This window comes from Ochotona princeps, chromosome 7, assembly GCF_030435755.1.
Source record: "Ochotona princeps isolate mOchPri1 chromosome 7, mOchPri1.hap1, whole genome shotgun sequence".
NCBI lineage: Eukaryota > Metazoa > Chordata > Mammalia > Lagomorpha > Ochotonidae > Ochotona > Ochotona princeps.
This window is the reverse complement of record NC_080838.1, coordinates 52,369,390-52,394,756: the sequence shown is the minus strand read 5'-3', so window position 1 is coordinate 52,394,756 and position 25,367 is coordinate 52,369,390. Positions and strand designations below refer to the sequence as shown.

At 43.9% G+C, this 25,367-nt stretch overlaps 1 protein-coding gene across 2 annotated transcripts in view; it reads left to right on the top strand.

Moving 5' to 3' along the window:
• The window catches only part of SMARCAD1 (SWI/SNF-related, matrix-associated actin-dependent regulator of chromatin, subfamily a, containing DEAD/H box 1), a 79,073-nt gene that overhangs the window by 364 nt on the left and 53,342 nt on the right, over positions 1–25,367 (top strand). For both annotated transcript variants that reach the window (XM_058667041.1, XM_004590564.4), the window contains exons 2-3: positions 317–568; positions 18,591–18,768. In XM_058667041.1, the coding sequence (XP_058523024.1) occupies positions 379–568; positions 18,591–18,768 (368 nt within the window). In that variant the 5' untranslated portion in view covers positions 317–378. The remainder of the gene's footprint in view (positions 1–316; positions 569–18,590; positions 18,769–25,367) is intronic.

Here is a 25,367-nt window from a genome sequence, read left to right as displayed (position 1 = left end):
GGCGGCCGCGCGGGCGTGCTCTGGGGGGGACGTCCTGCGCGTGTCGGGGTGAGGGGACGGTGCACGAGGGGTCAGCTCGTGGGCCGAGTGCGGAGGGGCGGGAGAGGCGCCGGCCGCTGGCGAGGGGCAGGCCGTGCACGCTGGGAGAGGACACCGCTGTCCACCTCCCGCTCGGCGTGGCCTGAACAATGAGGCGCAGCCATCACAGTCGTGAGCCCGCGGCGTGCCTGTTGAATGCACCGCCATGCCTTTGTATCTCAGGTGTTCATCGCCTTCTGTTTTTCTTTTCTTCTCCTTTTTTTACCCTCCCCTGCAGATAGTTCATTTGAAGTTCCCCACCCTCCCCCTAGGCCTCCCTGCGGGGTGATTTCTTCCACTATGAATCTTTTCAACCTGGATCGTTTTCGCTTTGAGAAAAGGAGTAAAATAGAGGAAGCGCCCGCCGCGACCCCCCCACCCTCCCGGCCTGGCCCTTCCTCACCCATTTCTCTGAGTGCTGAAGAGGAGAATGCCGAAGGGGAAGTTAGCAGGGCCAACACCCCCGATTCAGACGTCACTGAGAAAACAGGTGAGTGGATCGCAGGGCAGAGACTGACAGAGGCAGGAGGCATTGTAGTTACTCTGAGGTCACACGTGGGGATGCATTGTCCTCCAGGCTACCCTAGACGAAGCACAGCTTGGGGACTGCCCTGGGCCCTGTGTGCCACCAGCCCAGTGTCCATTCCTGCTGGACGTCTGGCCCAAGGGTGAAGGTGGAAGGCAGGGTGGGGTGTCATCCTGAGGTCAGGGTAGCTGCTAGAGGAGGAGTGGAGCTGATGGAATGCGGTGAGTGACTGCGTCTGCTGCTTTGGCCAGAGGTTTTGCTTCGCGCTGGTATTCCTTCAGACAAAGTGCAAGCACCCTGCTGTGAGGTGAGGTGTTGACCAAAGTGTCTGAAGACAATGTGTGTGCACAAACAGGATCACATCCCATTCATACACTGCCCCCGCCGACTGCGGACACCCACAGCTTACACATGAGTAATTGGTGTTCTTCATCGTGAAGAGGGTTCACTTAAGCAGATTCTCTCAGACAATAGAATTTGACAGTCCGGAATTCCCATTCTCGTTTTGATGTGCGTGTTGAGCAATAAAGGAATAGAGGTCATTGTGCTAAGTGCTTGTCTCCTGACTCTGAGTGTACACAAAAACCATACAAGATAGGTGTTATCTAAGAGCTGCAGAAGCGACACCTAGAGCAATGAACGGGTGAGCCCAGACGGAACTCAGATCCAAGCAGTCCGATTCCTGAGTATAAATGCTTACTTGGTATGCGACAAAAGGACTGTTGAAAGTTTTGTTTTCATGTTTATTTCAGTAATTCCTTTTGTGTGTGGTACTCTGATTCAGTGTTTAAATAATGTGGCCTGAGAAATTGGTATTCGGTGTCTGCAGCATTGCTATCTTTCTGCTTGCTTTTCCATGTGGAAGTAACGGTTTTGGCAGATAAGTTCTTGGGATGATTTAGTAGAGGAGATGAAAAAGTGATTAAGCACGAACTCTGGGAAGACTTTGATTGCGTGAGGAGTTCTGAGCTTGTCTTATACCCCAGGTGAGGCTGCCGAGCAGCTCAGCCTGCTGGTGGCGTGTGTAGGAATCGCTCCCATGTGTGGGGCCAGCAACGTGCACTTCTGAGCGCTTGTGCTTTGCCTGCCCCCCTGACTCCCACCTGGGATTGTAAGCATTTAGGGAGTGGGTCGGCTGGTGGAAGAACGACCTCTGTTGTTCTTTCAAGTAAATAAAGTTTGTTTTTGTTTTAAGATTTTTTTTTAATTGGAAAGGGAGATTTATAGACAGACAGCGAGATGATCTTCCATCAGTTGGTTCACTCCCCAATTGGCTGTAACAGCTGGAACTGAGCCTACCTGAATCCAGGAGCCAGGAGGAGCTTCTGGGTCTACAGCTTGCTGCATGGTCCCGGGGTTTTGAGACGTCCTCTAATGCTTTCTTAGGTAAAAGCAAACTGAATGGGAAGTGGAGCAGCTGGGACTTAAACTGGTGCCCATGTGTTATTGGAAGCGAATTTAAAGGATTTTGGGTACAAATGTGACAGCATGGAAGGCCAGGGTAGACACAAGCTTCTGCTTCACGGTGAATCAGTGTGGAACTCTGAACAACAAACTGAAAATCTGAGAGCAACAAGATTTTCATCTCTGATAATGAAAGCATTTTGTGAAACGAATTAAATGCAGTGTTTTTTGGTTATTTACCAATATTGTTAAGGTGAAATTTTGACCTATGTTTTTCTCATAAGGAACATACAGATTTTTTAAGACTTGTTTTTATTTGAAAGGCAGATTTTTTTTTTTTTACAGAAAGATCTTCCATCTGCTGGTTCACTTCCCAAATGGCTGCAATGGTAAGGGCTGAGCTGATCCAAAGCTGGGAGCCAGGAGCTTCTTCCTCACTTCCCATGTGGGTAATGGGCCCAAGGCCTTGGGCCGTCTTCTGGTGCTTCCCTAGACCGCAAGAAGAGTTGAGTCAGAAGTGGTACAGCCACAAAAATAAAACAAACAAAAAGTAAATAAAGTGGTACAGCCAGGATGGGAGTGATTAGTTGTATGGGATGCTGGCACTCGCAGGCGGGGTGCTAACATGGTAGCACTGTGCTAGTGCCTCCTAGAAGGAGTATCCAAGGAAGTCCCTTTTTTTCTTATTGAGACTTCTTTTCATATAGAAATTCCTGTTACAAATTGAGACTTAAGAGGAGTCATGTTTTAAAGCTTGATATTAGGAAGTAGAAAATTTAAAACTTTTTCTAGGAATGATGAGACTCCGCTTTGCTAGGAATGGAGCATATTGCTTTAAGATGTTTTTGAGAATCTTGCAAACTAAGGTTGGCAAATTTAGATTTTACATTACAGTTACTAGATATGCATTTAAAACTTACAGATAAAATGATAGAATGAGCAAAGAAACTGCTTATAATAGGCGGTCTTGGCAGCTGTGGTCAAGCCAGTTAGGCTGCAGCAAGAGACTCTCATTCCCTGTGGGGTGCCTCTCTGAGCCTCGATTTCCCTGCCGCCCATCCAGCTGCCTGCTAACGTCCTGGCATGTAGCAGGTGATGGCTCAGTGCTTGACTCCCTGTGTCAGAGACCTCTGTTGAGATCTGGGATTCTGCCTGTGGCTTGGCCTGGTCCTGGCTGTCATAGGCATTTGAGCAGTGAACCAGTAGATGAAAGATTTCTCTATTTCTCCTGCTCTCTGTGGCTCTGCCTTTGAAGTAGATGGAAGTAAACTTTTTTTATAAATTAATTTTATTTTTGATGATGTTCACATAGTTGAGAAGGATGCATGCCTGGGTGAACAATCGATTAGGGTGGGAAGGGTCTAGGGATGGGGGAAGTGGCTAAGACAACTGCCTCCAATCTCCTTTTTCTTTCTGTTTCTGGGAAAAGTAGGAAGAGAAGGGAAGAGGGCTGCTCCCAGCAGCCCAACCACATCAGTACCTGGGACTGGGGAATGGCTACCCGGTGTCATCCCAGGGACTTTGATGTGGAGCATGTTCCAAGATTACTGCTTAAGTGGTTTCTATAGTTCTGAGATGCTGTTAATTTCATTGCTCCAAGGTTGAGGAAATCCAAGGCCCTTTGGCTGACATAGTACACCTTAGAGTCTCCACTTGCCTGGATACTCACTGTCAGAGCTTGACCAGGAGAGCTGTCCAGTTTGTTCCTGTCCACCTTAATACTAGATGTCCTCTGCAGGCCTCAATGAACTCGTTGTCATGTTCCCATGTGCATCTGGGCATGCTGTCCACTACATAGGCTTCAGCAACCAAGGAGACCCAGTCCTGATACATCTACTCCACGGTCAGACCACATGGCATATGATTTCCCCTGTGGTTGGAGTTCTGAGTCTAGTGATCCAGTTTGAGCGTGGGGTCCCCAGAGAAACCTCCCCAAAGAAGGTGCAGGGTCTGGCTCATTCCATCACCCACATAAGCCTACATATACACTAGTGGTTGCTGTCACCTGGTTGGTTCTGTCCCCAGCCCCATCTCCTATGCAAACCAGTGGATGCTGTGGCCTATCCTAACCCTGCCCACCACACACTCTGTCGTTGCACACACTCCCATGGGAAGCTAGATCAGAATGAAAAGGTAGGACTTGAATCTGTGCTCATGTGGGATTCCAGCTTTGTAGGCCACAACTTAACTCACTAGCCACATAATCTTGACTTTAATATGGAAATGGAAAAAAAAAGTGAGATGTTAGCTATTTCAGAGTTATTTAGGATAGAATTTGACAATGAAGTATGAGGTACAAATGAGATAAATGTTAAGGTTTTTCGGTGTTTCAAAAATTAATCCTTCTGAATAGGTGGGAAGTGTCTATTTACTAGCCATTCAGCTTGGCTTTAATAGGACTCAAGGTTCTGCTCCGCATGGCAGTTTAGAGAGAGAAGGTTGCCATCTTATGTGTGGGTCCTCTGGAGAGATTTAAAGTCGGGACTGGAGAGGAGGTTGGGCAGTCAAAAGGGAATGTTTTCATGCTGCTGGTATGGGATCATCCCATGTTAGTTCAGTTGCTTACATTGTCCAGGTTGAAGTTTATAGGATGGAATTGTGTGTAATCACGTATTTTATCATAACCTCCCCCTGTTGTTATACTTCACTTCCTTCAGTTTTTGTGACACAGCCCCATGGTTTCTTGACTATGGCAAACACAGTCTCATCTTTGCATTTTCCCATTTGTATTTCCCAACTGCCTATTAGATATTTCCTACTGATATTTGCATATAACTCAGTTCTTTAATTTCACATTTTTTTGTTTTCACATTCTTTTTTTTTTTCAATTTCCCTTTTTTTTCCCTGTATCTGGCTTAAGGGGAGAAACAAAGGGAGAAGCCCCCCCCCCAACCTCCCACTTATCCCAGGTCCCCAATGTGAGGCATGCTCCGAGGGTCCTGCTCATGCAGTTTTGACAACAGGTCTGAATTGCTGCCAGTCTCGCCATTCCAAGCGCAATGAACTCTATTCAGAATCCACTGGCTGACATAGTCTTTTCATGGTTGGGGTTCTGAGATCAGCAGTTCAGTTAGAGGGATCTCCAAAGAAACTTCGTCTGAGGTGATCCCAGACCTGATTCTTGTGTGTGCTTGCTAGTACAGGGTTCAGCACAGTTCGTCATTCCAATCAGTTCATGCATATACTGATGGTTGCAATTGCTGGGTCAGTTCTGTTTCCAGCCCTGTCTTCCACACGAACCGATGGGTGTTAAGTCTAGCCCAATCCTGCCCACTTCATACTTGGCCCTTACGCAATCCAGTGGGTGCTGCAGCCTAGTCAGGGCGACTCCCCATAACCCCCACCAGGCCTACCCTTACCCTGGTTCCCATGCTTACCAATATGTACCACAGACTTGTTCAGCCTGCCCCACATCCCATTTAGCTCTCGTACATGTCAATAGGCATTGAAGCTTAGTGGAACCCAACCAGCCCTATTATCCAGCCCATATATACACACTGGCGGCTGCTGTTCTGTCTAGCTATCCCTGCCCAAGTCCTGGTTTTCGTGCTCTCCTGTGAGAGTGGTAACCCAAGAGGGAGGTGCCCACTATCTCCCTACTAGGCCATCCCGGCTCCCAGATTATGCACTGTCCAGGTGGTTCGGGAGTAACTTGACAGAATTAGCCCCCAGTGCCAGCATCTGCCAGCTGATGCTGCAGCAAAGCCCAGCCAACCCTCACCCACTAATTTATGTTTGCACCAGTAGGAATAGTCAGCCCAGCCTGGCTTTTCCTTGTTACAGCTCACATGAAGCCCACAAGTGTTGTAGCCTTGCCTGGTTTGGTCTGCACTCATCCCAACTCACAATCTCTAGTGGGAGTGGCTATTCAGCAGGGGAGCCCACATTCCCCCTGCCGGCTTTGCCCCCTCCCTCCCTGGTTCTCAAGTGTGCTGGTTGGGTGCTGTGGTTACATCTGGTACAGCTCACCTCACCTTAGCATTCTGTAATATGCACTGGTATGTGTTGCGTCCGAACCTGGCATGACCCACATTCTGTTCTGGTGCTCAGATTCACCAGCAGGTGATGTGAACTGGTTCAGCCTGGTCTGCCCCCGACCTGCTGAAGAGCAATGAAAATCAAAGGCAAGGGCTCGGCAGCGTGGCCTAGTGGCTAGGGTCCCTGCCTTGATCCCATATGGCCGCTGGTTCTAATCCCGGCAGCTCCACTTCCTCTCTGTCTTTCCTCCTCTCAGTATATCTGACTTTGCAATAAGAATAAAAAATAAATCTTTAAAAAAAAAAAAATCAAAGGCAGAAAGTATGTTGTGGTGATTAGTAAGGGGGAAATATGCACATTTTTGACTTGTCACACGACATTTTCCTGTTCCCACACAGATCACAAAAATAAAAGCTATCACTTAACAGATTCAGGATAGAGGAAAGAAAAATTTAGGGCTGATAAATTCTGATAGAGAAATAAACATGATAGAGAAAATTGAATCTGATAAATGAGAAATCCAAAGAAGTTGAGCATTTGCTGGCAAAACTGACCAGAATTACTTACTGACAACTATGCTACATAAACATGGGCTTTGAACTGGCCCAGCCCTGAGGAGTGAATCAGCTGATGAAAGTGACTCTGATTTTCAAGTAAACTACGTAAACTTAAAAAAGAAAATGAAGCTTAGATATTGCAAGCAGCAGAAAAGGTGATTAAATGTTTAAAATAATATAAAAATAAGCGTTGACAGACAAGATTACCATTAGAAAAGTAAACTGGAAAAAAAAATTCAATTTCAGTTGTTATAAGGTAGCGCAACTACAATAAAAACATACTTGTGGAACCAGGAAAGTAATGCAATATAATCTGAAATATGACCTGGCTTTGAGATATGTCCCCAAAAGCACATGTTAGAAGCAGCATAATGCTCAACAGAGGAATTTCAGTTCATCTGAATGGATTAGTGCCAGGTTTTAGGTTTTTGCTTTCATTTTTAATATTATTTACATAGTTGAGAGGAATGCACACCATGTGGGCCTGAGACTAGGATCAGTCAAGGTGTGGAGGAAGGGGAGGGGACTGTTCCTTGTGGTCACACTGCATCAGTATCTGCTCATGGGGGGATGCTCATTTGCTGTCATGTTAGAGACCCCTACAAGGTGAAGAATGTTCTGAGGGTATTACTTAAGTGATTTTGATAGTTCTAGAAATTGTTGAGTTCATTGCACCAGGGTTAAGAAAATCTTTTGAGGGTCTGTTAGCTTACCACAGACCCAGACACTTGGCTGCAAGGCTTGGCCGGGAGAGTTGTCCCACCTGTTCTGCTTTCCATCCTCTGCATTTGGTGTCCTTTGCTGGCCTAGATGAGCTGGCTGTCATGTCCGCCACGTGCATTTGGGTATGCTGTCTACTGCGTGGGCATCAGCAACTGAGGAGGCCTAGTCCCAGTGCATGTACTCTTAAGGTTGGATCACTAGCTTGTGAGTTTTCCCTGTGGCCAGGGTTTTAGTCCATTGTTGCAGTTGGGGTATCCCCCAAGAAACCTCACCTGGGATCACCTCAGACTTGACCCTTTGGTGCACCAACTAGTGCAGGGTCAGATATAGTTCATCACTTGGACCAGCCATCTCCTACCTGTAGATGCAGCTGCCTGGCTAGTTTCACTCCAGCCTTATCTCTTATGCAAACCAACAGATACTGTGGCCTGGCTCAGCCCAACTCACCACAGACCTGGTCCTCATACATACCAGATGTTGTAGCCTAGTCAGGGCAACCCCCAGTAACCCCTACCAGGCCTGCCACCAGCTGTGGTTTTTGCGCATGTCAGAGTGCTGTGGCCTGGCCCGAACATCCCTCCAGCTTTCGCGCGCATCCATGGGTGCAGTAGCTTAGCTTAGGTCAGCCAGACCTAGCCTACATACATTTGCCAGTGGAAGCTGCACCATAACAAGGGAGTGTCCACAGTTCTTCAACCAGGCCTGCTCCAAGCCCTGGATCTTGTGCAGTCCAGGTTAACAACATGACTTGCACTGTCTTAGCACTTGACAGCTGGTGCTGTGGCCTAGCCTGGCTGGCCCACAACCGTTCTGGCTGCCCCATGCACCAGCAGAGCACCAATTTTAAAAGGGCTTAAGGCTGTGACTTTTCTCTCATGCTTCCACTTGCCACGTCGTGACTTGCAAGACAGAGTTAGATCTTAAGAATATGGTCCGCTCCAGATGGGGCCTCTTGACCTTTGACTTTGCATCCTCTACACAGAAAGACTTTTTTTTTTTTAAGATTTATTCATTTTTATTACAGCCAGATATACACAGAGGAGGAGAGACAGAGAGGAAGATCTTCCATCCGATGATTCACTCCCCAAGTGAGCCACAACAGGCCGGTGCGCGCCGATCCAAAGCCGGGAACCTGGAACCTCTTCCAGGTCTTCCACACACAGGTGCAGGGTCCCAATGCATTGGGCCGTCCTCAACTGCTTTCCCAGGCCACAAGCAGGGAGCTGGATGGGAAGTGGAGCTGCCGGGATTAGAACCGGCGCCCATATGGGATCCTGGGGCTTTCAAGGCGAGGACTTTAGCCGCTAGGCCACGCCGCCGGGCCCGAAAGATAGACTTTTAAAAGATACTATGTATTCTCAAAGCGGCACTAAACAGTAGTAAGACTACTATACCAATGCATGAGGGGGGAATAGGGTGCGATCCTGACAACCTCTTAACAGGAGGTCATGTGCGTGGAGCAGGGGTGCACTCCAGAGTGAAGCAGGTGGTAAGGAGGAAGCTTGGATCTCAACCATGAAGTCTCCCAGACCTTCACCACAAACTATTAATACAAGCAACAAGGACTATATCCCAACTGCCAAGGAGGCCACAGGGAATTGGATGCCCTCGGAGGCCGAGTACTCTGAGGTCACCCACCCCCAACCGGAGCTTCCGCAGGGGATGGAAGAAGTCCAAACTCTACCGTGTGGAAACCAACGTCATTGGAAAGACAACCAGAAGCCCTGAGCGGTCCGCAGAAACAGAAGAACAATAAACGTCCTTCGGGACCAGGGAGGAGAGCTTTCTCTGGTCCGAGCCTGGCTCCACCTCTGGGCCCCCACCCTCCCTCGCAATGACCATCGGGATCGCTTCGAAAACCCCTCATAGCAAACAAACAATCATACAAACTAAAAAAACCTAAAATAAATAGACAAACAACAAAAAGTAGAGCTTGGAATCTGACAGGAAAGAGCTGGCTTGGATTGGCTCATGCCTCGCTGGGTGGGACACAAAGATTAGTCACTCCTCACCATGGTGTTGAGGATTTTCCTGCACAACCCCCCCCCCCAAAAAAAATGTTCTGCACCTTAATTGTCGACAAATGTCTTGTTAGAGTTACAAGCCAGTCTAGATTATCCTAAAATCTGCCAACATCAACAAAATTATACTTCAACACAAGACATGGCTAAATACTAAAATGAAATAGACACGAGACAGCTGAATGGTACCTTATAGCCATTTTAAGGTATATAGCAGCCAGTCCTGTATATAAACTAAAATTGAAATGTCAATGAGCTAATCATAGATTGTGGTTAAGAACTTGCTGTTTTTTTTTTTTAACATAGTGGTTACTCAAAATCATGTCAATTCCATAATGTTGCAAATTGCTGTTGATGTTATATTGGGACTCTTAATTGACTGGGATGATAATCTACCAGCTCTAACTTCAGACCAGAAATGGTCTTCCCAAGAAACTGTTCAACCCATCTGGACAATAAGTAGCTGGACTCTATGCTTGGTATACGTTTGCAAGGAAAGAGTCTTGATTGAATTTGAACTGTAATACTGCATCAAGGTGGAGGAATCCACCAGGGGGGAGGGACGTGGGGAGGGGTGGGGGGATTCCCAGAGCCTGTGAAACTGTCACATAATGCAAAATAATTAATTTTAAAAAAAGATACTATGTATTGTATTTTCATAATACAGTGCAAAATAGATTAGACTAATAGATCAATAGATATTTTCTAATCCTTAAAAAAAAGTTTGGTTTGATAGGTAGAGGGACACAGAGAGAGGGAAGGACAGAAACTGTCCACTGGATAATGCCCTAAATGACCACGGGGCCGGGATCCAGCCAAAGCCAGGAGTCCAGAACTCCTTCCAGCTTTCTCAAGTATATGGCAAGTGCCTGAACATTTGGGCTATCAACTGTTGTTTTTCCAGGTGTCAGCAGGGAGCCGGATTAAAAGTGGAGCACCCAGGCTCAAATATGCAGTTCAATATGGGTTCTGATATTGCAGCCACCGGGACTCAGATCCACTGTGCCACAACATTGGGCTTGCTGTCCAGCTCTTGTGTTTTCATGGTGGTTTCTAGGTTGTATGAATCGTGATTGGCAATGGTGATCGAGGTGACTGAGTTCCAGCCACCTGAGTGGAAGAGCCACACTGAATTCCCAGCAGCTAGCCTCAGCCTTGCCCAGCGCCAGCCACTACTCGCTCCTAGAGAATAAACCAGAGGGTGGCAGCTCCTCCCCTTCTCCCATCTAGTTTCTGTTGGAGATAAATTCACTTTCCTTAACATTTGGAGTTGCTGTAACACCTTCAGGAATGCAGAATCCATTTACAGCCTGATCAGCATCAGGGGAGTTGTATGGCATGGAATTTAAAATAGTTTATTTGTTAAGGGTGTCCATATAATTCATTGCTTTTCAGTTTGGGGTAGCCCTCTCTGCTATCATTTAGAACATTTATCCTGTGATTTTTCTGGCTTCTAGGATGTTCAGGAGACCCTATGAGGCTTCCTGTTTTGAGGGAAGATGACTATGTACAGATACTGAGGCACCTGAGGCCTCTGAGCAGCAGGACAGGGGAGCCAGTTAAGGCAGTTCCAGGAAGGAAGTTCCTGTATGGTTCTGTCTGGGTTTATGTCTGACATTGTGATCAGATATGTGTAAGACAGAATTTACCGTCTTATCCCTTTGTAATACAGTGGTTCTCAGTATATCCAGTTTAGCATTCACATGGCTGAGCAGTGCATTTCTAGACCTCTTTATGTTTGAAACTACCATTTTCCCTTCCCTCAGAACCACTTGTACTTTTTTTTTTTGTTTTAAGATTTACTTATTTGAAAAGGTAGAATTTCAGAGATAGATTTTTTTCTTAAAGATTATTTTAAATTTTTATTGCAAAGGCAGTTTTATGGAGAGGAGGAGAGACAAAAAGATCTTTAATCTGCTAGTTCAGTCCTCAGATGGCAACGACAGCCAGAGCTAAAGTGATCCAAAACCAGGAGCTTCTTCCGGGTCTCCCATGTGGGTGTAGGGTTCCAAAGCCTTGGGCTGTCCTTGACTGCTTTCCCAGGCCACAAGCAGGGAGCTGGAAGGAAAGTGGAGCTGCCGGGATTAGAACCAGCACCCATATGGGATCCTGGCGCGTTCAAGGCAAGGACTTTAGCCGCTAGGCCAAGCTGCCAGGCCCAATGTCCTATGCTTTCTAAGGCTGGTGAGTTTTTTCTAGTTAGGGAATTTGTTGACATGGAATAATACTTGTCTTTTTTTGACTTGCTAATTTTTCTTAACGTGATGTCTTCAAGGTTCCTGTTGTAGCATGTATCAAAATGCCTGCTTTTAGCCAAAGATTGTTCTGTCTTATGAGAGTGTGTACTGCGTTTTGCTCCTACCTTCCTTCCTCGAAGGACGCTTTGTCTCTCCCACCCCTTTTCTGTGCTGCATCAGTGCTGCTGGGAGCATAGCTGTCTGAGACCTTGCTTTCAGTTGTTTTGGTTATGTGCTTACAAGTGCAGCTGCTGCAAATAATAATACAGTGATTGTGTTTTTAATTTTTTGAGGAATTCTCAGTGTTTTCCATACCAGTAGTGCTTAGAGTTCTAATTTCTTCACATCTCCACCAATGCTTACTGTTTTTAGTAAATCTAACCTAATGAGTATGAGTTTTTTTGCTTTGTTTTCATTTTTTGCTTTTTAATTCACTTTAAATGAAAGGCAAAGTTACAGAAAGTGGGAAACAGAGTCAGAGAGCAGGAGAAAAATCTTTCATTTACTGGTTCGTTGCCCGGATGGCCACAACAGTCAGGGCTGGCCCAGCCTGAAGCCAGGAGCCTGAAAATCCACAGATCAGCCTTGTGCATGGCACTGACCCAAGTCAACTTCTGTTTTCTCCGGAGCATCAGCGAGGACCTGAATTGGAAGTAAAGCCGCCAGGACTGGTGACCCAGCGCTCCTGGAATGCTGAGTGTTACAGGCAGTGGCTTAACCTACTGTGCCAATTTACCAGCCCCTGAGCTGATACCTTGTGGGTTTTGTGTTGGTGTTGAACTTTAAATGTAATCTGAAATGTATTTTATTAGGACTAAGGAAAGGATAATTCATTTTTCTCCTTCATTATTTTCCAGTTGCTAATTAATTATCTCAGGGCAATTTATTATTAAATGTTTTCTTAAATTTAAAATGTTGTAACTAGGGTCAGTGTTGTGGCACAGTGCGTTAATCCACTGCCTGCAATGCCAGCACCCCGAATGGGCAACTTTTGGAGTTCTGGCTGCTCCGTTTCTGATCTAGTTCCTTATCCACGACCTGGGAAGGCAGTGTGATGGAGCACGTGTTTGGGCCCCTTCACTCATTTGGAGAACCATCCTGGCTCCATCCTGGCTCTTGGCTTTGATATGGCACAGCCCTGGCTGTGGCAATTTGCAGAGTGAACCAGCAGATGGAAGAACTCATTCTGTCTTTCCCTCTCTAGGTAACTGCCTTTCAAATAAATAAATAAATAAATAAATGTATGTTTCTGTTCTAAATTGCTACCTATATATGCATCTTTTGGATCAGTGTTTGTCTACTTGGTTTAATGTATCATTTCCTGTTGCATTGTTCATACAATCATATATACCTAGATTTTGATATCTGTTTTTTCAGTTTTTGTTGTTTATTCCTCTTTGGCTTAAAAGATGTTTGGAAAGTGTTTCTCTGGGCTGCTTCTCTTCTTTTTAATATTTCCAGGTGGTTAAAGTTTTGTTTGCATGTTTTTACTAACATTTACTTTGAATTTTACTAACATTTACTTTGAATTTCACTGCTTTGTGACTAATATGATATGTAATGTTTTTTCTTTTTTTCAAGATTTATTTATTTTTTATTTTGTAATCTAGAATTGAGAGAAAGACATCTTTCATCCACTGGTTCACTCTCTGTCTGGCCACAGTGGATAGGGTTGGGCTGGTCTGAAGCTTCTTCCAGTCTCAGGGTAGGTGCAGGGGCCCATGGACCTGAGCCACCTCCCACAGGCCCATTAGCAGGGATTAGAAGGGGCGCACCTAGCCTTAGAGTGGTGTCCATGTGACATGCCTGCTCCATAGGCAGCAGCTTTCCTCATCACAGTGCTGGCCCCACCACCACCCCTTTTAAAAAATGTTTGTTTATTTGGAAGTAGAATTATATATAGAAAGAAGGATGGAGTGTGAGATCTTCCATATGCTGGTTCACTCCCCAGATGGCCACAGCAGGTAGGGCTGATATAGCCCAAAACCAGGTACCCAGAGCTCAGTCAATATCTGTCATGTGGATGACGGGAGCCCAAACATTTGGGTCATCTTCCATTGCATATCCCAGCTGCAAGTAGGGAGCCAGATCAGAAAGAAAACTGAGATACGATCTGGCATTCATATAGGATTCCAGCATTGCAGGCAATGGCTTAGCTTGTGTACTACCATGTTGGCCCGTAGGCTGTGTTTTTGTTGGTGTTCAAGGAACTATCTTGAAAATCTTTTGCCATGTTTAGAATTGTAAATAAGAATTTTGCCATGTTTAGAATTTGTAAAGCTGCATTTTGTTAAGTGCGCTGCCGTTTTTTTTTGTACCACTTGAAAAAGTAAACTCAGTACAAAGCTTCAATCTTTATTTTGTTTCATAGTGCGTACTAACATATGAGAATAGGTACAAGGGTGTTGGGAAAACGTTAAGACATGAAAGTCTTCCCAGGCCCATCACGTTAGCCTAGTGGCTAAAGTCCCCACCTTGCATGTGCCAAGATCCCATGTGGGCGCAGGTTCTAATCCTGGTGGCTCCACGTCCCGTCCAGCTCCCTGCTTGTGGCCTGGGAAAGCAGTTGAGGACGGCCCAAAGCCTTGGGACCCTGCACCCACGTGGGAGACCCAGAAGAGGGTCCTGGCTCCTGGCTTCGGATTGGTTCAGCACCAGCTGTTGTGGCTGCTTGGGGAGTGAATCAGCAGACGGAAAATCTTCCTCTCTGTCTCTCCTCTGTATATCCAACTTTCCAATTAAAAAAAAAAAAAAATCTTAAAAAGAAAGTATCTTCCCTTATGCCTACCACCAAGGGAAACTTTTATTTAGAATCTTGACATTTCCTGACATACATGAATACAAGTAATTTCCATTACTTTTGATAATGAGAAAGTAGCATCTCCTATCATCCTTTTGTTTTTATTTATTTTTATTTTTTAAAGATTTATTTATTTGAAAAGTAGAGTGACAGGGAGCGAGGAGAGAGATCTTTTCATCTGCTGGTTCGTTCCCCAGGTGCCTGCGGCAGCCAGGTCTGGACTAGGCTGAAGACAGGAGCCAGGAACTGCATTGGGACACCCCGGGCCCTGGGCGGTCCTGTGCTGTATTCCCAGGTGCACTAACAGAGGCTAGACCAACAGCAGGGCCACAGCTCAAGCCTGAGCTCTGAGGTGTCAGCATCACTCATGATTGCTTAGGCTGCTGCACCACAAAGCTGACCATGGGATTATTTTTGTGTAGAAGGGTAGGTTTCTGTTATTCATTTAGCATTTTTAAAAGATTAATCTATGTCAAAGAGGGTGATACAGACGTGTTCCGACCAGTAGTTCTCTCACCAAATGGCCTCACCAGTTGGGCTGGGCCACTCTGAAACCAGAAAACGGCCTCACCAGTTGGGCTGGGCCACTCTGAAACCAGAAAACGGGAGCTTTAACCCATTCTCCCAAGTAGGTGCGGGGGCCCAAGGTCTGCGCCGTTTTCTGCTGCCTTCCCAGGCATTTGAACAGGGACCTGGATCAGAAGTGACACAGCTGGAACTTGAACCAGCATCAGGTGCTTGAATAGCAATAACATAGCTTTCCTTGCTATGCCACAATGTTATCCCATCATTTTAGCATTTTTGAAGTTTTTCTGTCATGACATTAAAACAAAGTCTCATAAGTTATTTTTTAACATGGCTACTTGGTTTGTTTAGGGCCTCTTGAACTTGACTTACTGTAATAGCCCTTAATACCCCCTGTGTCTTGATGTAGTGCCTTAAACTCAGGCAAAATTCAGTGTTTCAAAACTGAGTAGTAGCTGTTCTCTTTGTGATTGTTTCTGCTTTTTATTGTCCTTTACTTCATTTTTTTTTCTTTTTGCTTCCTGTCCGGTGTTTGATGATACTTAAAAGTGCTTATTTGCTTGAAGTGAAAAGCATCATTGCACTGGGAATTTTTTTAGCCTCAGCTGTTTTTACTGTTGTTAACTACTAAGAATAGTATAGATCAGCAGATCTTAAATGTTCATCACTGTTGTAGTTCTAGCTTACTGATTTTGTTGTAAAGTTGATATTTTATCAACAGGTTTCTCTTATGTCCCATCTGTTGTCAGTGTTGTCTATGACACTCTCAGTATGTCTCCAGGGTCAGAAGTTTGTCATAATAATATTAAGACATTATTTGCCTTTTTTACTGTGTTGACATTTATTATGTAAAACACCGATACATGAAACTGCTTTGCTGCAGCATGAATCAAAGCAGAAGTCCCAGGTGTGTAATAGCATTCCAGCTTCACTTGAAGTCTTTGATAATGTGAAAAAAAAATTAACTTTATTAAATCACAACTTAGATGTTTTTCTAATGTTTGTGAAAAAATAGTAATTATCTCAGGGGAAAATATTTTAATAATTACTCATTCAAAAATATTTTAATAATTACTTTCACTTAGTTTTTTTTTTTTTAAATAAGTGACACTGTTTTCTACTTGTGAAAATCCTCTGGCTCACCAGAAGGCAGTTGGGTTCTCGTATCTGCTTCGCCATTTAATCTATTAAGCATATTGCTTTTTGCTATGAAAAATACCATACCTCAAACAGTTATGCACTTGGAGAATGGAGGAATTGTTTTTACAGCCTTTTTAAATCACTGGGACTTTCTTCTTTGATACTGAATCCAATCTAGACAGGTAATAGTTTCTAAAAGTTCTGTTGCAAAGTGGAATATAAAACCATATGAAACCCAGCTTGCATGCTGTATTGTTAAAGCACACTTGGTCCACCTTGCACTTTATAATCTTTAACCAATGCATTCTTCTGTAATGATCTGTTTTAGCCATTTGAAAAGCACTGGTTTACTGAATAAAATATCTTTCACATGGACATAATTCATGATACACAAGAAAAAAATGTTAATAGGACTACTCATCTCAATAGAAATGTCTAAGTTACTTGGAAACTGCCAAATTTATAGCCATAGAAATCAGTTTTCTAAAATGCCAATTTTACTTTGAACCTGGAATTTTACCACTAAGCGATTAACACTGAATATTGTCTCCTTTGATACATTCTTCATTTTTAAAAAACTGCTATAAGTCTTGGCAACTATTGGTGGTGATTCTACCAAGTAACTGTTGTTTGTTGGTGATTATGTCAACTGGAGCAGCTGGGATGTGAACCAGGGCCCATACAGGATGTTGGTGCTTGGAGATGGAGGATCAGCCAGTTGAGTCAGCATGCTGGCCCATGCATGAATTTTCTCAGGCTGCCAAAGCAAAATACCACAGTGTTTAACTTGTACAATCAAAATGTATTTTTGTTTTAGTGACTGCGAGTCTGAGATGGCAGTTGTGGGGCAGGTTTGGTTTCTTCTGAGAACTCTCTTCTAGGCTTGTAAAGTGGATGCCTGCTCTCTATCTTCTCATGGCCCTTCTTCCTGCATTCCTGCTTTCTTGCTCTTAGGAGAACACAGTTTTTATAGGACTAAGTCCAGTGTGGAGGCCCACCCAAGACCAGTCTATGTAGTCACAGAGTATTACAGTCACAGATATGTGATCTCATTTAACCTTCATTGCCACTTCCTGTTTGTAATAAAGTTCCTGTTTGTAATACATTTTGAGGTACTGGGAGTTAAGGACTTAAAAAAATGAATAGGTGGGTGGGTGGGTGGGTGGGACACAGTTCAGCCCAACAGTACTTAAGACCTAAGGTTAACAAGAGGCTACTTGACAGTAGTGCTTCTACCTGTATCATCTGAACTTATATGCATATTAGCTTTGTGATTAGAGTCTGTATTTTACTGAAAGGGAAACTAAGTCTTAATTTCAAGACTAAACAATAAGGCTGGACTCACTGCAGATTAGGAGCTGGTACTTGGGAGATTAACACTCCAAATCCTGGACTTGCAGTTGAGTGTGGCTACTTGATTTTCCAGCTTCCAGCGATTATACCTGGGAAGCAGCAGAGGAAGGTTCACGTACCTGAGTCCCTGTCATCCACATGGCAGACCTGGGTGGAAGATTAATCTGTTTCATGTATCAATCAAAAAGGAGAGAAGATGGGACTTCAGGTCTCCTGAGCATGTTTGAGTATACAAGGAAATAAAAGCATAGGTTAGAGTAACAGTTTGAATGTAGGACCTGGCGCAGTAGCCTAATGGCTAAAAGTCCTCGCCTTTCATGCGCTGGGATCCCATGAGGGCGCCGGTTCTATTCCGGCAGCTCTGCTTCCCATCTAGCTCCCTGCTTGTGGCCTGGGAAAGCAGTCAAGGATGGCCCCTTCGGACCCTGCACCTGCTTAGGAGACCCAGGAAAGGCTCCTGGCTTCAGATTGGCTCAGCTGCAGACATTGTGGCTGCTTGGGGAGTGAATCAGCAGACAGAGGATCTTCCTCTCTGACTCTCTGTGTATCTGACTTTCCAATAAAAATAAATCTTAAAAAAAAAAAAGAATTTGAATGTAAAATCCAAACTTCTGCCTTCAGTTTTCAATGAAGTCTCACCAGTAAATAACTTGTGAAACAAAAAATCATTTAGCACCAGCCTGGTTGACTATTTACTTTGTTTTTTAAAAGTGATAGGTATTTCCTATTTTGGAATGGGAACAATGAGAATTTAGAGATTTTCATATATTATTATAGTTACCAGAAGAGCAGTTACCTCCCTCCTTCCCTCCCTCCCTTCTTTCCTTCCCTCCCTCTTTTGTTTTTCTCTTTTTCTTTCTCTTCCCTCTACCTCATCCACATTCTCTCTTTTTTTAGCAACATTGTTAATTTCTTAATGTTCACTATAGATGATGGAATGGGGATTACAGACCCACGTGGGCCTCCGCTAGGGGTGAAGAGGATCAAGTGCGTGGCTGGGGGTGGACAGACAGAAGCGAAAGGGGCTGTGCTGCTCCTTATCGAAACTGAATTTGTGGAGAACATGGCCTGGCGTGGCCAAGGCAGCTCTCCAGAACTTGCACTAGACTGTCCGCAAGACTTGCCTGTGGCCCTTCCTGTGAGCGCTATGGCCGCCCTGCCTCGAGACCTGGTGCTCCTGCATGCCAGTGGGTGCTGCAGCTGGGTTAGTTTTCAAGTTGTTCAAAATGCTTTCTTTTTGTTTTACAGAAGATTCAAGTGTTCCAGAAACTCCAGAAAATGAAAGGAAAACAAGTATATCGTATTTCAAGAATCAAAGAGGAATACAATATATTGACTTGTCTTCTGATAGTGAAGATGTTGTTTCTCCAAATTGCTCCAGTACAGTTCAAGAGAAAAAATGCAACAAAGATACAGTGATCATAGTGTAAGCTACTTAATAGTTTCTTTATATTTGCATGTGTAAGAGTTTTCCAAAAAGTTACTTATTGGGCATTGCTAAGAATTTTTTTTAAGGCTTCCCCTTTAAGTTTTATTTATTTTTATTGGAAAGTCAGATTTACAGAGAGAAGGAGAGACAGAATGATCTTCCATCTGCTGGTTCATTTCCCAAGTGGCTGCAAAGGCTGGAGCTAAGCCTATCTGGACCAGGAGCTGCTCCCAGGTCTCCCACACAGGTGCAGGGTCCCAAGACTTTGGGACATCCTCAGCTACTTTCCCAGGCCACAAGCTGGATGCGAAGTGAGGTAGCTGGGACACAAACCGATGCCCATATGGGATCCTGGCACACTCAAGGGAAGTACTTCGGCCACTAGGCTACCGTGACGGGCCCAGAAATTTTTAAGAAAAGGTTTTTTTGGGGCTTGAGCCTTGGCATGGTCAGCTGGGCTTCTGCTTGTGGCTACAGCATCCCAAGTTGGCTCTGGTTCATGTCCTGGCTGCTCTACTTCTGATCCAGCTCCTTGCTTGTGGCCTGGAAAAGCACTGGAGAATGTACCAAGTCCTTGGGCCCCTGTACCGTTGTGGCCCAGGGGAGGTTCCTGGCTTCTGGCTTTGGATCAGATCAGCTATGGCTGTTGTGGCTTTTTGGGAGTGAACCAGCGGATATAAGATCTTTCTGTCTCTGCTTTCTCTGTAACTCTTTCAAGTAGAAATGAAATAATTTCTAAAAAAATCTTTTAAAAATATTTTTAGGTTGACTTTTAAAAAAAGATTTTATGAGAATGGCCATTTAATAGTCTTAGCCCTTCCTAGATGGGGAAGTTATTTTAGTAGTATCTTTCATTATCCATATTAATGTTAGGTTGCATTCTTGATTCTGTGAACAAATTGATTTGCTATATTTATTAGGCACAATCTATAGGCTAGGTAGTGTTTTTTTTTATTTGAAATACAACCATGAACAAACTAGACCTAAATCTGTGCCTTCATAGAATTTATATTTCTAGTTATGTAGAGAGACAAAAAAATAAGTAACATTGTCATAGGAACCTCCAAAACTGGAGAAATTGCTGTAGAACCCTGAAAGTGGATCCGTTGGTCCAGTGTGCAGCAGATCAGTCACTGATAACCAGAGAAAAAGCAGGTGCTTACAGCAAAGCATGGAAAATGTCAGATAATAGTGTTTAACTGCTGGACTCCTGGAAGGTTAAAGACAGTAAATATTGGAGTAAAGCTGCGTGTCTGCAGTCCGTGACCAGCTCACACATGTCCCTGGGCTTGCTCCACAGTGCGGGCAGGCTTCTTTGGATTGGTGGTTGGTAGGGGACAGCTTGTTTCCTTTGGAATGGCAAATGTGAGATTCAGTCTAGATCTAAGGTTTGATAGGATATGTATTTCCTGGACCCTGGTTTGTGAGTTTCTGCAGAAGCTCTCAGAATGGAGCTAGCATTGTGATGTTAACTATGGGAATAATAATGCCACTCCCTTAACTTAAGAAGTAAAAGTAAATCTTTACAGAGGAACTGCAAGATAAGGACAAGGCCCTATAACCTCCACATCAAAGGCTTTGGGGATGTAGGTTGAGGTTCAGCATTTCAAAGAGAGAGGAATGTGAGGAAAGGGGAAGGGAAATAGCAAGTTCAGAGTCAAGACATAGTTCTAAGGAACACTGTATGAAAAGACTTTATCAAGAAGCTGTGCTACAATAATGAGCTGGAGCAGGTAATAAAGTAAATTGGGGGAAATAGTATTCCATGCATTGGGGATACCTCATCAAGGAACCTGAGGTGAAATTTTGCTTGGTGTTTTTGAAGATTAGTAGTGTAGAGTATAATTCCAAAAAATAATGGTGGTGACTTAATGCATTCTTAGTACCTGTTGAAGGTGTAGGATGTGGTTAGATTCCAGACATACTTTGAAGGTAAAATAGGGAGGATTTACTGATGGGAGAAAAGTGACTTGAGGATGACTCTGGTTTTTGACTTGGGTAATTGAGACAATGGAGTTAAGGAAGGTTTGGTTCTGTGAGTGAGGAACACCTTTGGAAGGAAGTCAGCAGTTCATCTTGAACATGACTGAGGAGACTGCCATATCCAAGTGGAGCTATCAGATAATTAATTGGATTTGCATTTGTGTTCTGGCAAATATCTGCCTAGACTTGGGAGTCAACAGATGGTTGATTGCTCTTTGAAACCATGTGGGGCAAGCATCTGACTCAGCAGTTAAGTCGCTGCCTGGGGTATTCATATATCATAGTGCCTGGTTCTCAGTGCCCTGCAAATGTGTGCCCTGGAGGCTGCAGAGGATGGCTTGAGAGACTTGGGTCTCTGTCCCTCTTGAGTAAGACCAGATTGAGTTGTGGGCTCCTGGCATTAACCCTTCCTGTTTAGTCCTGAGCATTTCTGAATGGAAGATATATATCTCTGCCTTTTAAATATATTTAAAAACAAAAGGAACCCCCTATGGTATCATTAAGGGATACCACTAACCTGGAGAAGAGAAAATCTCTTATTTGAAATACTAAATCCAGTGAAACCCTAGATTTTAAGAGTTGGGGAGAAGGGCCTGGCGCCATGGGCTAGTGGCCAAAGTCCTCTCCTTACATGCACCAGGGTCCCATATGGGCTCCGGTTCTAATCCCAGCAGCTCCACTTCCCATCCAGCTCCCTGCTTGTGGCCTGGAAAAGCAGTCAAGGACAGCCCAAAGCCTTGGGACCCTGTACCTGCATGGGAGACCTGGAAGAGGCTCTGGGCTGCTGGCTTCGCATTGGCTCAGCTGCGGCCGTTGTGACCACTTGGGGAGTGAATCATCAGGTGGAAGATCTTGTTTTCTGTCTCTTCTCCTCTCTGTATATCTGGCTTTCCAATAAAAATAAAAATAAAATAGATCTTTTTTTTTTTTTTTTTTTTTAAAGGGGGGAGTATAAAAAGAAACCAGCAGAAGGTTCTAGGAAGCAGCAACCAACTGAAGTCAGGGAGGTACCGGTAGTTGATATGCTCTTCTTCCGGAAGCTAAACACGCACAGGAACAAGATGTCAAAATTGTCTGCAGGTGTTTAAAATGAACTTTTCACACAGTAACACAATAAAGATACTTATCCTGAAGTTCATTCCAAAATAGAGAATGATAAAGTTCTTTCATGGTTTTTATTAAGGAAAACATACATATCATGTCTTTCCCTTTTCACTTTTGGTTTTTCCAAAGTTTTAAATTTGCAGAAAAGTTGCCAACATGATGTAATCAGATCCCACAATCATTTCAAAAGGAATCACTGTTGCTAGCATTTTCTGCAGATTGACTTATTTGAAAGTCAGAGTTGCAGAGAGGAGGCCTCTGCCGTGCACTGCTGGAGCGGCAGCAGAGGAGTGCCTGCTCGAGAAGGCTGTTGTGTCTGAGAGGTTCCTGTAATTCTTCTTCAGTCTTTTTGACTTAAATGCTCTAGACTTGCATTTTCCCCATCCCAGACTTTAAAGTAGGAATGTCTGAGTAGCGCTTTTTCTTTTTAATAGGGAAGGATGTTCTGCAAAATGAGGAGAGTGTTTAAGAGGAGGGGTGAGTGGGAAAGAAAATGGGAAAGTGTGTATTCTGTTTAAAATTTGTTGATAACGATGCTATTCTAATCTATCATTACATGACCCTGTGAAAATGAGAATGCTGGCTTTGTATCAATATCAATGTATTTAATTTGCTCAGTTATCAGGTGTGGATGATGTAGTTTACAGATTGCCTCACCCATACTATTTGAACATTAGCCCAATAAGCAGAGGTCAAAATATTGTTTCTGGATTTTGTCTTTATGAGAGGATATGTAGTGAAAGCTTTCTATCAGTTTTTTCGCTGTTATTCATTTGAAATAGGGTTAGGCTTAATAATTTCTGTTTGTATTCATCTCAGTATTTTTTCCTTTGATCTTTTTCTAAACATACACAGTTAATTTAGCACAATTAAAATATTAACAGATTTCAAAAACCAAAACAATATAAAGGCATTTCAGAAAAGTATCGCCCCATCTTTTCTTCATTTCCACCCCTACCCCCACTCCTGTGCCTCCTTCAAACTAACCAGTTTGTTGTTTCTTGCTGTTTTTTCTTTTGTGTATCTTTATTGTTACTCTTGTTGTAATCTTACACAAAAGATAGCACAATGCCTAGTAATCCCTCCTTATTCACAGGATTTGCCTTAGGAGTCACCCCAGAGAGTATCTGAAACCACAAATAGTAAGACTATTTATAATTTGTTTTTTTCCAGGACTTAATATCCTTATGGTAAAGTGTAACTTATAAATTAGACACTGAAAAAATTAACATAAAATGGTAGTTATAATTGCTATAATAAAAGTTTCTTGAAACTTAGGTGTTGTTTCTGGAATTTTCCATTTAGTATTTTCAGTCACTGGTACCTATGGGAAGCAAATTCTGAAAGATGAAGCCACTGACAAGGGGGGACTACTTTGTTTGGGTCCGTGTTAATTTGTTCTTTGTTTTATTCACTTAGCAGTGTGTATGCCTGATAAATCTTATCAATTCCTAGAAACCTTTATTCATTCATTCATTCATTCATTCTCATAACTCCACATTGTTGCAATCCATCCATGTTTGTTTGTTTTTTTAAAGATTTATTTATTTTATTACAAAGTCAGACACACAGAGAGGAGAAACAGAGAGGAAGACCCCCGTCTGATGATTCACTCCCCAAGTGAACCGCAACGGGCCGGTGCGTGCCGATCCGAAGCCTGGAACCAGGAACCTCCTCTAGGTCTCCCACGCGGGTGCAGGGTCCCAATGCATTGGGCCTTCCTCGACTGCCTTCCCAGGCCACAAGCAGAGAGCTGGATGGGAAGTGGAGCTGCCGAGATTAGAACCGGCGCCCATATGGGATCCCGGGGCGCCCAAGGCGAGGACTTTAGCCGCTAGGCCATGCCTCCGGGCCCCCATCCATGTTCTATAGTTTAGTAGGCATTTTGGGTTTCTTAGCCTCATGATGTTATTGACATTTGGGTCTAGATAATTCTGCGTTGTTAGAGGCTGCACCTTCCACAATAATACATTTAGAGGTACTGGTAACACCTCCTTAAAATAGTGAATACCCATTTACCTGTCTACTTTTACCACTTGTTTTTGTTACATGTTCATTGTTTCTTCATTATTTTTAACTGAAATATTTTGAAGTTATAGACATCTCAGCAATTCTCCCCTTAGTTCCTGGTTATGTATCTCACTTCTTACCAAAAAATTCAATATTTTTATCAGTGAGCAATTCCTAAATAACAGTTCTTTACTACTCTATATAAAGGGAATCAGGAGTGTGTGTGGATACTTCCCCCTCCGCACCCCCCGCACAGTGCTAGATGGACACCAAAAAGTACTGCATGTCTTGGTTCATTCTCCGGATGCCTGGGATCAGGCAGGTCCACACGTTTCCCCTCTGAGTGATTGAGACGGTGCTTGGACCATCATTTGCTGCTTCCCAGGGTCCACATTAGCAGCAAGTGGAAGGGAGCTAGGATTTGTATCCAGACCTATATGGGTTGTGGATTTTCAAAGTGGCATTTTTTTCCCGTTTTCTGTTTGAAAGGCAAAGTTACTGAGCTGGGTAGGACAGGGGGAGAAAGAGAGAGAGAGAAAGATAGTCCATCTGCTGGTTAAATATCCAGATAGCTACAATAGCCAGGGCTGAGATAGTCTCCTAAAGTTTCATCCAGGCTCCCACATGGATGCCAGGGCCCAAAACTTGTCAGCCCCTGCTGCCTTCCCAGACATATCGGCTTGGAGCTAGAGGGAAGTGGAATAGCTGGAATTCAAACAACCATATGTCCTGCTGACCTCCAGATGATGGCTTGACCCTCTATACCATAACTCTAGCCGCACCCTGTCCCATGGCAGTTTCTTAAAAAATGGATATTTATTTTTATTGGAAAAGCAGATAAGATTTACAGAGAGAATGAGAAACAAAGATCTGCCATCTGTTGATTCACTCCCGGAGTGACTGCAGTGGCTGGAGCTGAGCCAGTCCAAAGCCTGAAGCTTCTTCCGGGTCTCTGACATGGATACAAGGTTCCAAGGCTTTGGGCTTTTCTCTGTTGCTTTCCCAGGCCAGAAGCAGGGAGCTGGATGGGAAGTAGAGCAGCCAGGACACGAGCCTGTGCCTATATTTGGTCCCAGGACATGCAAGGTGATGATTTAGCCATTGAGCCATCATGCCGTGCCCACTCCATGGGATCTTTATGCTATGACAAATGCCTGGTTCTCCAGTACAGACATTTTTAGGTTTCATATGTTTTGTAGCTGGTTTCTCCAACCAATGACAAACTACATGTAGATGTTGTGGTTGTTGTGCACTGCAAGTCAAATCCAAGGCCTGATTCTTAGTTACCTGCTAGCTACATCAAGTGACACAAGGCTTTGTCCTATCAGTATCTTGGATTTGGTTAAATATTATGGAAGCTGGAAGAGTGAAGATTTTTAACAATGCCCATTCTGAGCAAGAGCTGAAAAAGGACCATAGCTAAACTTAACAGGATTAAAATTTAAAAAAAAGAAAAATAGAAAAAATTTACCTTCTTTAGAGCAATTTCTCAAAGCAGA